Source organism: Gigantopelta aegis, chromosome 7 (genome assembly GCF_016097555.1).
Source record: "Gigantopelta aegis isolate Gae_Host chromosome 7, Gae_host_genome, whole genome shotgun sequence".
NCBI lineage: Eukaryota > Metazoa > Mollusca > Gastropoda > Neomphalida > Peltospiridae > Gigantopelta > Gigantopelta aegis.
Genome location: NC_054705.1, coordinates 41,058 through 63,349, shown reverse-complemented (window position 1 = coordinate 63,349; position 22,292 = coordinate 41,058). Strand labels below are relative to the sequence as shown.

The 22,292-nt window shown below is 43.6% G+C and overlaps 1 protein-coding gene and 1 long non-coding RNA gene across 2 annotated transcripts; both read left to right on the top strand.

The window, feature by feature from the left end:
• Nucleotides 1–12,823: 12,823 nt before the first annotated feature.
• On the top strand, nucleotides 12,824–14,205 carry LOC121377406. Its single transcript, XR_005958616.1, has 2 exons — nucleotides 12,824–13,172; nucleotides 13,535–14,205. It is a non-coding gene; the product is annotated as an uncharacterized LOC121377406 (long non-coding RNA).
• A 448-nt stretch (nucleotides 14,206–14,653) lies between these two features.
• LOC121377136 lies at nucleotides 14,654–20,587 on the top strand. Its single transcript, XM_041505029.1, has 2 exons — nucleotides 14,654–19,351; nucleotides 19,917–20,587. Exon 1 carries the CDS (start codon nucleotides 14,654–14,656, stop codon nucleotides 19,061–19,063), a length of 4,410 nt encoding a protein of 1,469 aa, XP_041360963.1. The 3' UTR covers nucleotides 19,064–19,351; nucleotides 19,917–20,587.
• Nucleotides 20,588–22,292: the final 1,705 nt, after the last annotated feature.

Below are 22,292 nucleotides of genomic sequence, written 5' to 3'. Positions count from 1 at the left end.
CCTTACGAGTTGATGCCAACCGTCACGGTTACCTTGGCATCACCGCCGTGTCAACACACAAACATGTCAGATCACTGTCGCTCAGCCTTACGAGTTGATGCCAACCGTCACGGTTACCTTGGCATCACCGCCGTGTCAACACACAAACATGTCAGATCACTGTCGCTCAGCCTTACGAGTTGATGCCAACCGTCACGGTTACCTTGGCATCACCGCCGTGTCAACACACAAACATGTCAGATCACTGTCGCTCAGCCTTACGAGTTGATGCCAACCGTCACGGTTACCTTGGCATCACCGCCGTGTCAACACACAAACATGTCAGATCACTGTCGCTCAGCCTTACGAGTTGATGCCAACCGTTACGGTTACCTTGGCATCACCGCCGTGTCAACACACAAACATGTCAGATCACTGTCGCTCAGCCTTACGAGTTGATGCCAACCGTTACGGTTACCTTGGCATCACCGCCGTGTCAACACACAAACATGTCAGATCACTGTCGCTCAGCCTTACGAGTTGATGCCAACCGTTACGGTTACCTTGGCATCACCGCCGTGTCAACACACAAACATGTCAGATCACTGTCGCTCAGCCTTACGAGTTGATGCCAACCGTTACGGTTACCTTGGCATCACCGCCGTGTCAACACACAAACATGTCAGATCACTGTCGCTCAGCCTTACGAGTTGATGCCAACCGTTACGGTTACCTTGGCATCACCGCCGTGTCAACACACAAACATGTCAGATCACTGTCGCTCAGCCTTACGAGTTGATGCCAACCGTCACGGTTACCTTGGCATCACCGCCGTGTCAACACACAAACATGTCAGATCACTGTCGCTCAGCCTTACGAGTTGATGCCAACCGTCACGGTTACCTTGGCATCACCGCCGTGTCAACACACAAACATGTCAGATCACTGTCGCTCAGCCTTACGAGTTGATGCCAACCGTCACGGTTACCTTGGCATCACCGCCGTGTCAACACACAAACATGTCAGATCACTGTCGCTCAGCCTTACGAGTTGATGCCAACCGTTACGGTTACCTTGGCATCACCGCCGTGTCAACACACAAACATGTCAGATCACTGTCGCTCAGCCTTACGAGTTGATGCCAACCGTTACGGTTACCTTGGCATCACCGCCGTGTCAACACACAAACATGTCAGATCACTGTCGCTCAGCCTTACGAGTTGATGCCAACCGTTACGGTTACCTTGGCATCACCGCCGTGTCAACACACAAACATGTCAGATCACTGTCGCTCAGCCTTACGAGTTGATGCCAACCGTTACGGTTACCTTGGCATCACCGCCGTGTCAACACACAAACATGTCAGATCACTGTCGCTCAGCCTTACGAGTTGATGCCAACCGTTACGGTTACCTTGGCATCACCGCCGTGTCAACACACAAACATGTCAGAACGCTGTTCGGCCGTTTTCTGTGATAACACCAGATACACGGTTACCTTGGCATCACCGCCGTGTCAACACACAAACATGTCAGATCACTGTCGCTCAGCCTTACGAGTTGATGCCAACCGTTACGGTTACCTTGGCATCACCGCCGTGTCAACACACAAACATGTCAGATCACTGTCGCTCAGCCTTACGAGTTGATGCCAACCGTCACGGTTACCTTGGCATCACCGCCGTGTCAACACACAAACATGTCAGATCACTGTCGCTCAGCCTTACGAGTTGATGCCAACCGTCACGGTTACCTTGGCATCACCGCCGTGTCAACACACAAACATGTCAGATCACTGTCGCTCAGCCTTACGAGTTGATGCCAACCGTTACGGTTACCTTGGCATCACCGCCGTGTCAACACACAAACATGTCAGATCACTGTCGCTCAGCCTTACGAGTTGATGCCAACCGTTACGGTTACCTTGGCATCACCGCCGTGTCAACACACAAACATGTCAGATCACTGTCGCTCAGCCTTACGAGTTGATGCCAACCGTTACGGTTACCTTGGCATCACCGCCGTGTCAACACACAAACATGTCAGATCACTGTCGCTCAGCCTTACGAGTTGATGCCAACCGTTACGGTTACCTTGGCATCACCGCCGTGTCAACACACAAACATGTCAGATCACTGTCGCTCAGCCTTACGAGTTGATGCCAACCGTTACGGTTACCTTGGCATCACCGCCGTGTCAACACACAAACATGTCAGATCACTGTCGCTCAGCCTTACGAGTTGATGCCAACCGTCACGGTTACCTTGGCATCACCGCCGTGTCAACACACAAACATGTCAGATCACTGTCGCTCAGCCTTACGAGTTGATGCCAACCGTCACGGTTACCTTGGCATCACCGCCGTGTCAACACACAAACATGTCAGATCACTGTCGCTCAGCCTTACGAGTTGATGCCAACCGTCACGGTTACCTTGGCATCACCGCCGTGTCAACACACAAACATGTCAGATCACTGTCGCTCAGCCTTACGAGTTGATGCCAACCGTTACGGTTACCTTGGCATCACCGCCGTGTCAACACACAAACATGTCAGATCACTGTCGCTCAGCCTTACGAGTTGATGCCAACCGTTACGGTTACCTTGGCATCACCGCCGTGTCAACACACAAACATGTCAGATCACTGTCGCTCAGCCTTACGAGTTGATGCCAACCGTTACGGTTACCTTGGCATCACCGCCGTGTCAACACACAAACATGTCAGATCACTGTCGCTCAGCCTTACGAGTTGATGCCAACCGTTACGGTTACCTTGGCATCACCGCCGTGTCAACACACAAACATGTCAGATCACTGTCGCTCAGCCTTACGAGTTGATGCCAACCGTTACGGTTACCTTGGCATCACCGCCGTGTCAACACACAAACATGTCAGAACGCTGTTCGGCCGTTTTCTGTGATAACACCAGATACACGGTTACCTTGGCATCACCGCCGTGTCAACACACAAACATGTCAGATCACTGTCGCTCAGCCTTACGAGTTGATGCCAACCGTTACGGTTACCTTGGCATCACCGCCGTGTCAACACACAAACATGTCAGATCACTGTCGCTCAGCCTTACGAGTTGATGCCAACCGTCACGGTTACCTTGGCATCACCGCCGTGTCAACACACAAACATGTCAGATCACTGTCGCTCAGCCTTACGAGTTGATGCCAACCGTCACGGTTACCTTGGCATCACCGCCGTGTCAACACACAAACATGTCAGATCACTGTCGCTCAGCCTTACGAGTTGATGCCAACCGTTACGGTTACCTTGGCATCACCGCCGTGTCAACACACAAACATGTCAGATCACTGTCGCTCAGCCTTACGAGTTGATGCCAACCGTTACGGTTACCTTGGCATCACCGCCGTGTCAACACACAAACATGTCAGATCACTGTCGCTCAGCCTTACGAGTTGATGCCAACCGTTACGGTTACCTTGGCATCACCGCCGTGTCAACACACAAACATGTCAGATCACTGTCGCTCAGCCTTACGAGTTGATGCCAACCGTCACGGTTACCTTGGCATCACCGCCGTGTCAACACACAAACATGTCAGATCACTGTCGCTCAGCCTTACGAGTTGATGCCAACCGTTACGGTTACCTTGGCATCACCGCCGTGTCAACACACAAACATGTCAGATCACTGTCGCTCAGCCTTACGAGTTGATGCCAACCGTCACGGTTACCTTGGCATCACCGCCGTGTCAACACACAAACATGTCAGATCACTGTCGCTCAGCCTTACGAGTTGATGCCAACCGTCACGGTTACCTTGGCATCACCGCCGTGTCAACACACAAACATGTCAGATCACTGTCGCTCAGCCTTACGAGTTGATGCCAACCGTTACGGTTACCTTGGCATCACCGCCGTGTCAACACACAAACATGTCAGATCACTGTCGCTCAGCCTTACGAGTTGATGCCAACCGTTACGGTTACCTTGGCATCACCGCCGTGTCAACACACAAACATGTCAGATCACTGTCGCTCAGCCTTACGAGTTGATGCCAACCGTTACGGTTACCTTGGCATCACCGCCGTGTCAACACACAAACATGTCAGATCACTGTCGCTCAGCCTTACGAGTTGATGCCAACCGTCACGGTTACCTTGGCATCACCGCCGTGTCAACACACAAACATGTCAGATCACTGTCGCTCAGCCTTACGAGTTGATGCCAACCGTCACGGTTACCTTGGCATCACCGCCGTGTCAACACACAAACATGTCAGATCACTGTCGCTCAGCCTTACGAGTTGATGCCAACCGTCACGGTTACCTTGGCATCACCGCCGTGTCAACACACAAACATGTCAGATCACTGTCGCTCAGCCTTACGAGTTGATGCCAACCGTTACGGTTACCTTGGCATCACCGCCGTGTCAACACACAAACATGTCAGATCACTGTCGCTCAGCCTTACGAGTTGATGCCAACCGTTACGGTTACCTTGGCATCACCGCCGTGTCAACACACAAACATGTCAGATCACTGTCGCTCAGCCTTACGAGTTGATGCCAACCGTTACGGTTACCTTGGCATCACCGCCGTGTCAACACACAAACATGTCAGATCACTGTCGCTCAGCCTTACGAGTTGATGCCAACCGTTACGGTTACCTTGGCATCACCGCCGTGTCAACACACAAACATGTCAGAACGCTGTTCGGCCGTTTTCTGTGATAACACCAGATACACGGTTACCTTGGCATCACCGCCGTGTCAACACACAAACATGTCAGATCACTGTCGCTCAGCCTTACGAGTTGATGCCAACCGTTACGGTTACCTTGGCATCACCGCCGTGTCAACACACAAACATGTCAGATCACTGTCGCTCAGCCTTACGAGTTGATGCCAACCGTCACGGTTACCTTGGCATCACCGCCGTGTCAACACACAAACATGTCAGATCACTGTCGCTCAGCCTTACGAGTTGATGCCAACCGTCACGGTTACCTTGGCATCACCGCCGTGTCAACACACAAACATGTCAGATCACTGTCGCTCAGCCTTACGAGTTGATGCCAACCGTCACGGTTACCTTGGCATCACCGCCGTGTCAACACACAAACATGTCAGATCACTGTCGCTCAGCCTTACGAGTTGATGCCAACCGTCACGGTTACCTTGGCATCACCGCCGTGTCAACACACACACATGTCAGATCACTGTCGCTCAGCCTTACGAGTTGATGCCAACCGTCACGGTTACCTTGGCATCACCGCCGTGTCAACACACAAACATGTCAGATCACTGTCGCTCAGCCTTACGAGTTGATGCCAACCGTCACGGTTACCTTGGCATCACCGCCGTGTCAACACACAAACATGTCAGATCACTGTCGCTCAGCCTTACGAGTTGATGCCAACCGTCACGGTTACCTTGGCATCACCGCCGTGTCAACACACAAACATGTCAGATCACTGTCGCTCAGCCTTACGAGTTGATGCCAACCGTTACGGTTACCTTGGCATCACCGCCGTGTCAACACACAAACATGTCAGAACGCTGTTCGGCCGTTTTCTGTGATGACACCAGATACACGGTTACCTTGGCATCACCGCCGTGTCAACACACAAACATGTCAGAACGCTGTTCGGCCGTTTTCTGTGATGACACCAGATACACGGTTACCTTGGCATCACCGCCGTGTCAACACACAAACATGTCAGAACGCTGTTCGGCCGTTTTCTGTGATGACACCAGATACACGGTTACCTTGGCATCACCGCCGTGTCAACACACAAACATGTCAGAACGCTGTTCGGCCGTTTTCTGTGATGACACCAGATACACGGTTACCTTGGCATCACCGCCGTGTCAACACACAAACATGTCAGAACGCTGTTCGGCCGTTTTCTGTGATAACACCAGATACACGGTTACCTTGGCATCACCGCCGTGTCAACACACAAACATGTCAGAACGCTGTTCGGCCGTTTTCTGTGATAACACCAGATACACGGTTACCTTGGCATCACCGCCGTGTCAACACACAAACATGTCAGAACGCTGTTCGGCCGTTTTCTGTGATAACACCAGATACACGGTTACCTTGGCATCACCGCCGTGTCAACACACAAACATGTCAGAACGCTGTTCGGCCGTTTTCTGTGATAACACCAGATACACGGCTAAAGCAAATTAATAACTACGCGTTTACATTATTAGTGGTTCAAATCGAGTCAACTTATTACTCTTCCATTTACGATTCTGGGCGAAATCGCTGCCATCTTGTGTTTTCTTCTTTTGGTGTTTAAAAGTTTATGATTTCTCTTTATTTACACATTGAGTAGCAAATTTAAATAATCAGTATTAATAGCGACAAACACTTGTAGTTTCATATAGTATGTATGGCCATTTCGATCCAATGGCAAGACTGATGTCGTCAAAAAATATATTTTACGTCCGACAGGACAGCGGGAAACGCAAACTTTTGGGAGGAAATTACGACCGTTATTTATTTTGATCGGACTATTCATATAAGCCAATGGTTTATTAATTATTATGTTAATACCATTACTATTATTATTTTTTATTTTTTATTATTATTATTATTATTTATTTATTTATTTATTATAAATAGTTGTTTAATGTGACTATGATTTCTACGAAATAGGCCTACACACACTGGTATTATACTTGTCATTCCAAACATTTAATGATCAAAATCGTCTTACAATACAACACAGTTCAGGATACGTACTATAATTGCGCTGATGGACGGGACGTAGTCCAGTGATAAAGCGCTCGCTTGATGCGCGGTCGGTTTGGGATCGACCCCCGTCGGTGGGCCCATTGGGCTATTTCTCGCTCCAGCTAGTGCCCCACGACTGATATATCAAAGACGGTGGTATGTGCAATCTTGTCTGAGGGATAGTGCATATAAAAGATCCCGTTCTGCATTAGTAAGAAATGTAGTGGGTTTCCTCATATGTAAATATAATAACGTTAATAACTAGACCTAGCACTACCTAACCTGCACGATCAACGAACGTCAAAATATAATAACGTTAATAACTAGACCTAGCACTACCTAACCTGCACGATCAACGAACGTCAAAATATAATAACGTTAATAACTAGACCTAGCACTACCTAACCTGCACGATCAATGAACGTCAAAATATACAATTAAAGACAACTTTTTTCACGTGTAGACGTGTACGGGGGTGGGGTGGGGGAACTTCAAATAGTTTCACCCTGGCAACCAACAGCCTTGTTATTCACATCTTCTGTACGCCGACTCCAGTATTATGACAAGCGACTAGCATAATCAACCATTCCACGTCTGACGAAACCAGTTTCTAGTCTATCACGGTCAGTGAAATAGATTTCATTTCTCGATTCGTCTCTTACGTTGATTAAGAGTACAATTAATATTGTGTGCTCAAACATCCACAACTCACAATCTACGAGTGGCGAGGATGTGGCGATGGATGATGGATGAATTGTCTAACACAGTATAGAGACAGTTCTGTTGACAGCTGTGACTTCAGTTGTTTAACATGTCTCCTTCCTCTCTGTATGTCTGTCTGTCACTCACACACTCTCTGTCTCTGTGTGTCTGTGTCTCTCTCCGTCTCTCTCTGTCTCTCTCTCTCTCTCTCTCTCTCTCTCTCTCTCTCTCTCTCTCTCTCTCTCTCTCTCTCTCTCTCTCTCTCTCTCTCTCTCTCTCTCTCTCTCTCTCTCTCTCTCTCTCTCTCTCTCCATTTGCGATCACAAATTGCTATTGATCTTAGGACTGGTTGTAGGTCATCGTACGATTGGTGGTACGCGTGGTCGTCCGATCACCAACGACTGAAGAAGATCGATCGCAAAATTAATCGTAGGTAATCGTACGATCAATCGTGGCGACCTGCGACTGCTCGCACGATCCATCGCAGCCAGTCGCAGCCAATCGTGAGATGGGTCGCTCGATCGGATATAAAAGCGAAGTACGGCTGCAGCCACAGCACCCAACTGTTGTTGCTGCTCCATCTGCAGTCTGGCCAACATAAGTTCGCGCCTTCTCGGCGGCACTACTACACCCGACATAGCGACATGCTATATTCAGGTGTCATAGTGGAGAGTGACATAAACCTCAGAAGCCACTCCAAATACAATGGTCTGGTCTGCGAGTTATATACTGGGCATAACTGGTCGCACTACCGATCGTGAGGTCGTACAACATGTGGCATGACTGGTCGCACTACCGATCGTGAGGTCGTACAACAGGTGGCATGACTGGTCGCACTACCGAACGTGAGGTCGTACAGCAGGTGGCATGACTGGTCGCACTACCGAACGTGAGGTCGTACAGCAGGTGGCATGACTGGTCGCACTACCGATCGTGAGGTCGTACAACAGGTGGCATGACTGGTCGCACTACCGATCGTGAGGTCGTACAACAGGTGGCATGACTGGTCGCACTACCGATCGTGAGGTCGTACAACAGGTGGCATGACTGGCCTCAGACCACAATTAATTTCACTATGTATTCTCATGTAGCCCCAGTGGCTGTAGCACTTTTATTAATTTCACCAGGCCATTAGCATTTCACGGGAAACATTACCTGCCTGGGCCCATTGAACACTCGAAAGGACGACATCTGTTGTCCAGCTCTTTTCCGCGTTATATCAATGTAAACAAACACACGTGGGCTAAGGGACCGAATCACACCCATTTCTCTGCATTTTGCATGACTTCAATGTGCTCTGGGGGACATTATGCAGTATCCAGTGTAAACCAAGTGCACATATTCACTAACTGCATCCTCTTACCTGTCAAACCCAGTGTAACAATCCAGTATACTAAGCACCTCCCCAGCCATTAATCACATCACAAGAAAACTATATTTTCTCGCATTAGTTTCCGTATTTTGGACAACCAAATGGGTCGATAACTCTAGTCTGAGGCCTATAAGACCAAAATTGTTTTCACCATGACACTCAAACTCACATATAGCATTTAAATACATATGTCAAGTTGCATACAGGCAATAAAATGAATATTTGATACCAAATATGGCTATTGGAGCCTGTGAAATGGGGGACTGCCTGTGCCGCAAAAGGCGGCAATCTGCGTCAAATTATTCCCAATAGTGGACTAGTAATTATGCAATAACTTTAAAAGTTACAGACATTTTTCTGAACAACAAAAAGAAACTTGCTCCTTATTGTGTTCTCTGCAATTGAAATATAGCAGTTGGCAGGAATATGATTTTTTCAAAAAGAAATTCAATTTAATTTAAATTGATACATTTAAAAAAAAAAAAAATCCCACAAAGTTCTCTTTTTAAACAAAATTTAATCTTTAAAACTGTAAAAGTTTGCATACTGCACACAGTCAACATATGCCAATTACAAATTAGGACTGCTCGAGTGTCATTCTGGTGAGGGTAATTAGCAAGGTGTCTGCACAGCGTAACAGGTCACACCTGAATGCAGAGGACAGGGCACCAGTCTGCAAAGATGCAGTTCCGAATACACAGTGAACAAAAAAAAGCTGTCAACTGCCACTGCACTGAAATGTTTTAATGCATCAGAACTGAAAGTGACATCACAGATGAACATATAGATAAGGGTGGACATGCATACCACAATAAGTATTTCTTGCGATTCTTGCCCCAGTCATGCAGCCCTTGGATACAGACGTCATCGACTGTGCTGTGCGATTACCCCCCCCCCCACACACACACACACACACACACACCTGGGGGGACTTATCGCAACATACGGCGCTCTACTGGAGTATCGAATCTCGTACACCGGGTCACGGGCAACCGTGACCTTGGTGTACGGAGATAGAGTTCCGAAGAAAGGAAGGTGGAGGAAGAGGAGACGTGCGCCAGCGGCGGCGCAGGGGGAGCCAAAACCGGCGGCTAAACCGCCGGCAGCGACTCCGTCTGCTGGACCGCCCAACGCCGACCCCCCAAAGAAGAAGACGAAGAAGGAAGTGGCCCCGGCTCCATCCGACGCAGTCTCTTCGATGGAGAACGAGGATCTGAACGAGTTTGACACAGCGATCTGTGTCACTCCCTACAACAGACCCGATCCACCGGCCTTTACTTCTGGACCTCCGGATGTGTCGCCAATTAAACCGGCGACGCCCGTAGAGGTCCCGGCCCGGAAGACGGCAGTGGTGAAGAGGAAGGCGACCACTCCCCCGAGTGCCACCCCAGACAGGCCATGTCGCCCTACTCAACCGCCGAAGCCAGAGCAACAACCAGGAAAACAATGGACACTGAAGGCCAGCAAGCTCCACCCGCGTTTCCATCAACTGATTAAATCCAATCTGGAGGACGTTCGCCAGCTCATCAGCGAGCCCAAACACAAGGCGTACCACCCACTGCCAGCCAATCCCGATGAAGGGGACTTCGCCGTCCACCGCGTCCAAGTTGATGTGGATATCAACGCAGTTTGCGTCACCATCCGCCGGAGGGGGAGATACAACCAAGCGCTACTACTCAAGGAGATGGACAACCCCACCCTACACCGCGTCCTCAAAACCATAGCGGGGGATGATTACCGCTTCATCACCAAGAGTTTAGCAGCCTCCCCCTACCGGCCTGATCTTCCACATCTGGACACCACCGACTTCATCGGATCGCCATAGACGCCAACCTTTGCTAGGACAGGTATCAACCTCCTTTATTGGGCTAGTTGGACTTTAAACATTTCGACGATTGTTCAAAATTCTTATGTTTATTTTTTTATAAATAGTCCGACGCACTTTATTTTGGCGCCCGTTCAATTGCTCACAATCACCTTTAAAACCTATCGACCGAGCAGTCTCAACTATTTTTGGCTTTAATTTTAGTGTCCAGACATGCTTTTGGATGCAGTTATTCTCGGTAGACGTAGTTTGTAAAGTTTTCACCAAGGAATCGAACTTCAGCCAATCACAGCCTGGCCCCACTTGGTGCTACGATTTGGTCCGCGCTTTCGCTGGATTCAAACTGCAGACTTAGACTTTTGACAAGTTTCCCAAGGAATCGAAATTCAGCCAATCACAGCTCGGCCCCACTTGGTGTCTGCTATTTGGTCCGCGTTCCCGCTGGACTCTACTTACTGGCTATTTTCCAAATTCTGCCCACCTCAAACTTACCCCCCCCCCCCCCCCCCCCCTGCTCCGGAGTTAGTCACTGGCGAAGTCAGAGGCTAAATCCGTAGTGGGCGTGCCTGAACCTTCGTGGATAGGGGCACGTTAATAGAGTTTCCCAGTCCCAGTATTTCACTGTTTTATACACTACGAGTCACATCCATGGAAGGCAATACAAGACGAAAGACACAGTTCAAGAAGGGACATGCACCTTGGAATAAGGGTGCAACTCTGCTGCATGAACATGCAAGTCCAGAATCTCACACTGAGAAGTTGCGACCAGTAGTCCGAATGAATATAGACGAGTTTGCCTTGGTCACGAAGTCGAGTTCCACTTCAGCCACCATATCTACTCCAGATTGTGAAGGTGCGTCACAGCCTGCTACGTCCCGTTACGAGTACATGTACTGCGTCTGAAATGAAAGAAGAACAACAGTGTAAAGACAAAGAAAGCATGAGAATAATGGACAATGACAGAATGGTAGATGCATGGAATGCAGCTTTCAGATACCACTCAACAGCTTCCCCTGAGTGCGACGAGCCTGAAATGCAAATATTAAAAGAGGTCAAGTGGGGTCTTTGTTGGAAAGTCACACTACACTGTGTGAATTGTGACTTCACTGCTCCTGAAAGCAAATTGTACAATGAGGTGAAGACAAATAAACCTGGCCCAAATGCAGCAAAAACTAATGTGGGTCTTGCTATCGGTCTCCAAGATACTCCCGTCGGCAATACGAGAGCGAGAGTGCTATTGGCAGGCATGGACATTCCACCACCGTGTCGGAGCAGCATGCAGAGAACATCATACAAGGTATCAACGGCTGTAACAGATCTAAATGAAAAGATATGGCACAAAAAGTTGAGCTACTGAAAGACATTAACATGAAACGTGGAAATGAACGTGATGAAATTAACATAGCCATGGATGGGAGATACAACTCCACGACAATAACAAGTCGGAAGAAACCGGGCCAGAATGCATCACAAGCTATAGGACTTGCGTGTGAAACAATGACTGAAAGAAAATTCATTGTAAGTGCCTGCTTCCAGAATAAACTTTGTTGGACCGGAGCCTGGTTAAGAAACAAAGGTATTCATGTGACGTGTCCCGGTGGTCATCCTGACTGCACAGCAAACTTGCCGCCATTTGCTCCGCTGTCGGAATACGAGATGGGAAAAGATATCGGAACAGACTTGGCTCTACAAGGTATTCTCATAAAATACGTCACAACAGATGGAGATTCCAGATCATCTGCTGGAGTTGATAGTGCTTTGAAACCTCTACATCCAATGTGGAAAGTGCAGCGGCTAGCTGATCCAACCCACTTAGGTCAGAGTCAGTTTCGTAAGTGTTACAAAGCTAACTTCAGTCCCGACATGTTTACTGGGTCCACCCGTGAACAAAAGCGTGAAGCACAGAAGGTATTCAGCCAGGATATAAAAGCAAGGTGCAGTTTAATTCTTAAAGAACTGATGAAACTACACACTGGTAATATCGGTGTACTGAAACGAAACTTACCAAAGGTCCTGCAATCGACACTTTCGTGCTACGGTGGTGACTGTTCAAAGTGTTCGCGGTACTCGGTCGTCTGCAGTGGAGGAATAACGAACAACTGGTGGCACCGATCCATGTTTCTGGGTACACACAGAATCACAGAGCTGAATATGAATGAAAATGACAAAATGTTAGTACTGGAACTTCTGAAGATTAAACTAACAAGTCAAGGGTAATCTGATTTTAATTGTATGAAAGAGAATATGTGGTTATATATTTTATAACATTTTTTATCATTTATACAGTATTTTAATTTATACGAATGAGAGAAGCATGAAGTATGAGTCATAGCTTGTATCTCACACGTGAAGCTGTCTTTAATTAGCAAGGTAGCAATTTGTATTATTGTAGCTTGTGGTATGGGTGAGTGATAGATGAGTGATAAGCTGACTGGGTGAATATAGTGTGGAACTGGGCTATTGAGTGGATGATTTGTCATTAATCGCTGAGAGAGAATCATTGAACATTCAGTTTGGGAAAGACTTGGTAGAAGTGTAAGAGACTTTGTGGAAGTTCGGGTTATTGTTTAACCGTAAGTAAATTAAATATTTTACACATGTATTGTGTTACAGAGGTGTGACATTTGAATGTTATTTTGGTCTGTATTTAGTTTGCTATATTAAATGTATATATTTAGCAAATGCTCAGTGTAACTTGTGAAATGCGGACATTGTGTAAAGTAATGAAATTGTTTGCTATATGTATTTATGTGTTTATTAAATGTATAATGTGAATTGAATTATGCACATGAAGTAAGTTGTACGTGTTATTAACGTATACGTTGTGAAACCTGTATAATGTGGACATGTGTGAAATGATGAAAATGATTGATGTATGAAGGGTATTTAATATTGAGGTTTTGCATGATAGTAATGGAGTGTATATTGTTTACAGCAGCTTGTGTGGTATCTGTTGAGACCAACAACGGGATGAGCAGCGAGGGGCAATGTTAGAGTTTGACCAGGTGATTGGGCTGCGGAATTATGTGAAGAAGGGACGAGGAAACTGACGTTGATGTTAATTCATGGAAGTTGGGTACAGCTGAAGTGGAAATTGAAGTTCCACATGTGGGCTACTTATTAGCCATGATGTTGTGGTGGTGAATAACAAGTGTATTGTTATCGTGCAGCATCTCGGTGAATAACAAGTGTATTGTTATTGTGCAGCAGAAACATATTGTGTAAATATGGCTGTAGTATTTAGAGCTGATCTGAAATGGAGGGTGCTAACTAATGTTAGTACATAATTTAGTTAGAACAATATATGTATATAAAAGGTGATCACGAGGAAGTGAATCATAAGGATTGTGGTATGAACTGAAACATTTTATATTGAACTGTGTGGTTTTAGTATATTATTTTGTGTGTTGTGATACGTGATATTTTTATATGAAATTATGTGTAAAGTGGTGATAATGTATGTTTATTATATATGAGAAGTGTGAGTGTTGAGGGAGTGCTGGTGATTAGTGGTATGTGAGAGGGATATAATTAGGGTTAGTAAGTAGGAGTGGAGAATGAATGTGATTGTTATTTGGGTGCTGTAAATAAATGTAATATAATTTATTTGGATTAGTGTTGTTTCTTTTAGTTATTCAATCACTTGTGACAATTTTGGTGGAGATGCAGGGCAACTGAAAAACATTCGACAAGTTTATTGTCATTATTATATCACGTGATTGGTGCTAAAGGAAGCAAAGATAAATGTGTTTGTACTCATATATATATTTGTTTATAATTTACAATAAGTACTGTAGATGTGTGGGATAGATGGTGCAATGTGAAAACGGGATACACAATTATCTATACCATTGATATGTGAGCGTTTATTGTGTTATGGTAACTTATGGAGGGTAAGTATATGGTAAGTATAACTTTATTGTTTAGGAACAGTGATGACTGATGGGGTTATTTGTAAATAGGTATGTATATTAGTATTGTAGTATTAGCATAATAACTAATGAAGGTAAGTATAGTTGTGTTATCACTTTGTGTAATTATTTTTGTAGTCAGTATGGAGTGTGAGAAATTTATGGAGGTAGGAAAAACCTTAGGCCTGGAGAAAGCAGAGCTGCAGAAATTTGTTAAAGAGCAGATGGAAGAATTGAAGGAACTAAAGAGATTAGAAAGGGAAGATCGATTAAAGGAAAGAGAAGCAGCCAAAGAACTAGCAGAAATGGAAGCCGCCAAAGAGTTAAGGGAAAGAGAAGCAGCCAAAGAACTAGCGGAAATGGAAGCCGCCAAAGAGTTAAGGGAAAGAGATGTTGCTAGAGAGTTGGCAGAAATCAAGGAGAGGCAGTGGGCAAGTGAAAGAGAGGAGCGAGAACGAGAAAGACAGTTTGAATTAACTAAGCTGGAAATGGAGACCGGTAACCGAGCAGGTTTGTTGAAATCAAATGATGTAAGTGTTCAGAAAGTTAAATTGAAAATGAATGTATTTCAAGATGGTAGAGATGACATGGATGCTTACTTGACAAGCTTTGAAAGGATGTCCATAGCTCAGAAGTCACCACAGAAGGATTGGGCAATTCACTTAGGAACCTTATTGACAGGTAAAGCTAGAGATGTATATGTAAGGCTAAATAGCGAAGATGCGATGGATTATGATAAACTAAAGAATGCTCTGTTACATAGATACGATTTGACGCAGGAAGGATTTAGACAGAAGTTCAGAACAGCGAAAGTAGAAGTAGGAGAAACATACACACAGTTTCTGAGTAGAATGACAGGTTATGTACATAGGTGGATTAAAATGAGTGGAATTAATCAAGATTTTGAAGGATTGTTTGATTTATTATTGAGGGAACAGCTTTTGAATTCTGCAAGTACTGAATTAACATTGTATTTAAAAGAGAGAACACCAGAGAGCGCAGATAAAATGGCGAGTTTAGCAGAGACATTTGTAGAAGCCAGAAAAGGAGCAGTCCACAGCATAAAACAGGAAGAAAGAGACCGGAGACAGTATGTAGGAGGAGAAAGAGGACGAATACCGGGTAAGAACTTTTCAAACAACTATAATTCACACACTAATTCACACAGATGTAGTGAATCTCATCGGCCATGGGCACCCAAGTGTTTTGTTTGTGATAAAAAGGGTCATATAGCCAGAGAATGTCCAAATAGGAACAAATCGACAAGAGAGATACGTGATAAAGAGGTTATTGCATGTATGGTTTCAATGAAGAAAAACAGATTAGTGGAAAGAGACGATAGCAATATGAATGTGTTTGTAGGGACAAACTTAGGAAAAGATACTACCATCATTAGAGATACAGGATGTTCCACAGTAGTGATCAGGAAGTGTTTAGTACCTGAGAATGACATGACAGGAGAGATAGGTAGTTATGTGACTTTAGATGGCGAGGTGAAAGAAGCCCCATGGTGTGAGACTTACATCAAAACGCCTTATTACACAGGGAAAGTCAGAGCTATGGTTTTAGATAATCCCATATATGATATTGTCATTGGAAACGTGATAGGAGCTAAAGATGCCACGAAGAGAGATATAGCACAGACAATAGGAATCATGGAGACAAGAGCCCAAGTGAAGAGGAGAAATCAGAAAATGCAGCCATTGATTACACCAACAATACAGATTGAAGGAGTGAATCCTGAACAGATCCGAGCTGAGCAGCGAAAAGATGAAGGTTTGGAAAAATTATTTAAATTAGCAGAAGCAGGGGAAGAAACGCTAAAAGGGATAAACTTTTCAAAATTTGTAATTGAAAATGAATTGCTTAAAAGAAAGTCGCAGTCACCTAATGTTGAACATGGAAAGTTATTTGATCAACTTGTAGTACCAACGAAGTTAAGAGTCAAAGTGATGAGAGTTGCTCATGAAACAGTCTTGGCAGGACATATGGCTACACAGAAAACGATCAATAGGGTACAACGTCATTTTTATTGGCCTGGATTACAAGGGGATATTCGCAGGTTTTGCCAGTCATGCGATGTTTGCCAAAGAACAATTCCTAAAGGTAGAGTAGGGAAAGCTTTATTAGGAAAGATGCCAGTTATTGATGTGCCATTTGAAAGAGTAGCAGTAGATTTAGTAGGACCCATAGATCCGATGACTGACAAAAAGAACAGATATATTTTGGTTGTTGTGGATTTTGCAACTAGGTATCCTGAAGCAGTGGCTTTGAAGAATATTGACACCAGAACAGTAGCGGAGGCATTATTGGGAGTGTTTGGAAGAGTTGGAATGCCAAAAGAGATTCTTACTGACCGAGGAACTCAATTTACATCAGACATGATGAAGGAGGTATGTAGATTGTTATCTATGAAGCAATTAACAACCACTCCTTATCACCCCATGTGTAACGGCCTTGTTGAGAGATTTAACGGGACATTAAAATCAATGCTTAAAAAGATGTGTATTGAAAGACCAAAGGATTGGGATCGATATATAGCACCTTTGCTGTTCGCTTACAGGGAGGTACCACAAGATAGCATAGGATTTTCTCCGTTTGAATTGCTTTATGGTAGAACAGTGAGAGGACCAATGCAGATTCTGAAAGAATTGTGGACAGATGAAATAACAGATCCAGAAATAAAGACAACATATCAGTATGTCATTGATCTGAGAGAGAGGCTGGAGGAAACGTGTATGCTGGCACACAACGAGTTAGAAAAATCATCAACGAGATATAGAAAATACTTCAATTCGAAGGCGAAGGACAGACAGCTGAAGGTTGGTGATCAGGTATTGTTGCTTTTACCTAAATACAAGAACAAGTTAGAAATGATGTGGCAGGGACCAAACAGGATAGTAGAGAAGCTGGGAAGTTTAGATTACAGAATAAAGATGGACAACGGGAAAGTAAAAACCTTTCATGTGAATATGCTAAAGAAATATTTGGACAGACCAAAGGAAGAGAATAGAGAAAGGATAGAAACAGTTTGTGTAGCAGTAGTAGAAGAGGAAGTCGTTGAAGGGGAATGTACAGAAAAGTTAGAAGGGAAGTTGGGTATTGTATTACCATCGTTAGTTAAGACAGAGACATGGGAAAGATGTGAACTTTCAAGTGATTTAGATAGGAAACAAATCCAAGATGTGAAAGGTGTACTGCAAACATTCCAAGATGTATTATCAGATAAACCTGGAAGAACTGATCTGGAAACATTCAAAATAGAATTAACTTCTGAAGAACCTGTTAGATTAAAACCATATCCAATACCGTTTAGCTTGACGAAGGTAGTGAAAGAGGAAGTAGATCAAATGCTAGAACTTGATGTGATTGAGAAATCTCACTCAGCATATGCTAGTCCCATAGTGTTAGTGAAAAAGAAAGAAGGGACATATCGATTTTGTACTGATTATAGGAGATTGAACCAAATTGTTGTATATGATGCAGAACCCATTCCTAATATTGATGAATTACTCAGTAAAATTTCAGGAGCAAAATTCTTCACAAAAATTGATCTTTGCAAGGGATACTGGCAGATTCCAGTGGAAGAAGATTCGAGAGATGCAACAGCGTTCGTTACACCAAATGGTCTGTATCATTGGAAGGTAATGCCGTTTGGAATAGTTAGTGCTCCAGCGGTATTCTCACGGATGATGAGAACTCTATTGAAAGGTTTGAGTAATGTGAGAAACTACATTGATGACATTTTAATATATACCGAAACATGGGAGGAACATCTAGAGATGGTTGAGACAGTATTTAACAGACTGAGAGATGGAAAGTTAACTGCAAAACCGAGCAAGTGTTTGATTGGATTCAAAACTTTAGAATTTTTAGGACATATGGTGGGTAATGGTGAAATTGGACCAGAGGCAAAGAAAGTGAAGAAAATCATGGCAATATCTAGACCACAGAACAAAAAAGAGTTGAGATCATTTTTGGGACTCATTGGGTACTACAGAAAATTTATTAAGAATTTTTCAGAAATTGCAGCTCCACTAACGGACATGACTAAGAACAGTCAGACTAAAGTGTTACAGTGGACAGAGGGTACGACAGCAGCATTTAAAACACTGAAAGAAAAGATGTCAAGTGCACCCGTGTTGAAACTCCCTAAACTTGGGGAACATTTCACCATTAGAACGGACGCATCAGGTAATGGGTTAGGTGCAGTATTGATGCAGGAGAGCGAAGGTGAGGTATTTCCGGTGTTGTATGTTAGTAGGAAATTAAAGGACAGAGAAACCAGATACGCAACTATTGAGAAGGAGTGTTTGGCCATTGTGTGGGCCATAGGTAAGTTTACACAGTACGTGTACGGAGTGGACTTCACGTTAGAAACCGACCACCAGTCACTGACATGGTTACACCAGACGAGGTTTGACAATGCACGAGTGATGAGATGGGCATTGGCACTACAACCATACAGGTTTGTATGTAAGAGTATCCATGGTAAGGATAATGTGTGTGCCGATCTTTTAAGTCGATGCGGTGACAGTGGGGATATAGAATAGATTATCAAGGTTATGTAGTATCCTGTGAAGGATTAACTTTGACTTGCTGTGACTTGTGATTTTGGTTTTGTTAGATATTTTTATTTTGGGAAATAAAAATTTTAAGTAGGGGAATGTGTCACAAGTCAAGGGTAATCTGATTTTAATTGTATGAAAGAGAATATGTGGTTATATATTTTATAACATTTTTTATCATTTATACAGTATTTTAATTTATACGAATGAGAGAAGCATGAAGTATGAGTCATAGCTTGTATCTCACACGTGAAGCTGTCTTTAATTAGCAAGGTAGCAATTTGTATTATTGTAGCTTGTGGTATGGGTGAGTGATAGATGAGTGATAAGCTGACTGGGTGAATATAGTGTGGAACTGGGCTATTGAGTGGATGATTTGTCATTAATCGCTGAGAGAGAATCATTGAACATTCAGTTTGGGAAAGACTTGGTAGAAGTGTAAGAGACTTTGTGGAAGTTCGGGTTATTGTTTAACCGTAAGTAAATTAAATATTTTACACATGTATTGTGTTACAGAGGTGTGACATTTGAATGTTATTTTGGTCTGTATTTAGTTTGCTATATTAAATGTATATATTTAGCAAATGCTCAGTGTAACTTGTGAAATGCGGACATTGTGTAAAGTAATGAAATTGTTTGCTATATGTATTTATGTGTTTATTAAATGTATAATGTGAATTGAATTATGCACATGAAGTAAGTTGTACGTGTTATTAACGTATACGTTGTGAAACCTGTATAATGTGGACATGTGTGAAATGATGAAAATGATTGATGTATGAAGGGTATTTAATATTGAGGTTTTGCATGATAGTAATGGAGTGTATATTGTTTACAGCAGCTTGTGTGGTATCTGTTGAGACCAACAACGGGATGAGCAGCGAGGGGCAATGTTAGAGTTTGACCAGGTGATTGGGCTGCGGAATTATGTGAAGAAGGGACGAGGAAACTGACGTTGATGTTAATTCATGGAAGTTGGGTACAGCTGAAGTGGAAATTGAAGTTCCACATGTGGGCTACTTATTAGCCATGATGTTGTGGTGGTGAATAACAAGTGTATTGTTATCGTGCAGCATCTCGGTGAATAACAAGTGTATTGTTATTGTGCAGCAGAAACATATTGTGTAAATATGGCTGTAGTATTTAGAGCTGATCTGAAATGGAGGGTGCTAACTAATGTTAGTACATAATTTAGTTAGAACAATATATGTATATAAAAGGTGATCACGAGGAAGTGAATCATAAGGATTGTGGTATGAACTGAAACATTTTATATTGAACTGTGTGGTTTTAGTATATTATTTTGTGTGTTGTGATACGTGATATTTTTATATGAAATTATGTGTAAAGTGGTGATAATGTATGTTTATTATATATGAGAAGTGTGAGTGTTGAGGGAGTGCTGGTGATTAGTGGTATGTGAGAGGGATATAATTAGGGTTAGTAAGTAGGAGTGGAGAATGAATGTGATTGTTATTTGGGTGCTGTAAATAAATGTAATATAATTTATTTGGATTAGTGTTGTTTCTTTTAGTATTTATATGTGATATTTATATGTGATTTTATGACATAAAATATTTCTTTAAATTAACTTTGTTATTGTTTTACATTCTTATATGTTATGCATTCTGAGATGCAAGAGGCAGGGAGGGTATTGTCCATGTCCCTGACAGACATCCCGGTTCACACATTGTATGCGCGAGCTGTTAATTGCATGTGGCTCAGCAGATAAGTGATCTTTAAACATACAAAGACGGTTATGACACAGGTGACTGATGTCACTGCCATCTATGTCCATCTCCTTATTAAAGACCATGAAACTTAATCTGTGAGCATTTACTGTACGATACTGGCCTGTGATTGGTGATTTGAACTTAATAGCACCATATCCATTTGGTCTGGGAGGCCCATTCCATATTATACATTCACCATTTGGCCCAGATCACATTTTGAAAAAATTACCCTCTGGTATTTTTGAAAAAAAGCCTCCATTTTCACTTATTCAATTAGCCCAATTACTCAAAGTGAGGCTCTCACAGGGTGCAGGGATACATTCTGATTGAAAAGAATGACCTATGACCTGATACGGGTACAATGCAGGTCAAATCATGTTATAATTTGTGAAATTACAAATTTCAAAATATAAATATAATAAAATTTAATTTAATTTAAAGAAATAAAATATTCATCACCCAAACTGATAACTTTCAGATTTCCACCTATCTGCACAATTATCATGTACATTTTGAGTGCTGTAACTGTCATAGTTACCTGACAATTAGATATCAAAGTGTGTCACCCTGTGTCAAACATCATTGAAGAAATCCTCCATATTGACTTATTTGACCTTAACCTTCAAAGTGAGGCTCTCATAGGGTGTAGGGATACAGTCTGATTGAAAAGAATTACCTATGACCTGATAGGGGTACAATGCAGGCTGAATCATGTCATAATTTGTGAAATTACAAATTTTGAAAATATAAATATAATAAAATTTAATTTAATTAAACAAAATAAAATATTCACCACCCAAACTGATTAGTTTCAGATTTCCACCTATCTGGACAATTAGCATGTACATTTTGAGTGCTGTAACTGTCATAGTTACCTCACAATTAGGTATCAAAGTGTGTCACCCTGTGTCAAACATCCTACTATATCAGGCCTCAGACCACAATTAATTTCACTATGTATTCTCATGTAGCCCCAGTGGCTGTAGCACTTTTATTAATTTCACCAGGCCATTAGCATTTCACGGGAAACATTACCTGCCTGGGCCCATTGAACACTCGAAAGGACGACATCTGTTGTCCAGCTCTTTTCCGCGTTATATCAATGTAAACAAACACACGTGGGCTAAGGGACCGAATCACACCCATTTCTCTGCATTTTGCATGACTTCAATGTGCTCTGGGGGACATTATGCAGTATCCAGTGTAAACCAAATGCACATATTCACTAACTGCATCCTCTTACCTGTCAAACCCAGTGTAACAATCCAGTATACTAAGCAGCTCCCCAGCCATTAATCACATCACAAGAAAACTATATTTTCTCGCATTAGTTTCCGTATTTTGGACAACCAAATGGGTCGATAACTCTAGTCTGAGGCCGACTGGTCGCACTACCGATCGTGAGGTCGTAAAACAGGTGGCATGACCAGTAGCATGACCAATCGTGCGACTACTTCATCCGCGATCATGCAAGACTGGTG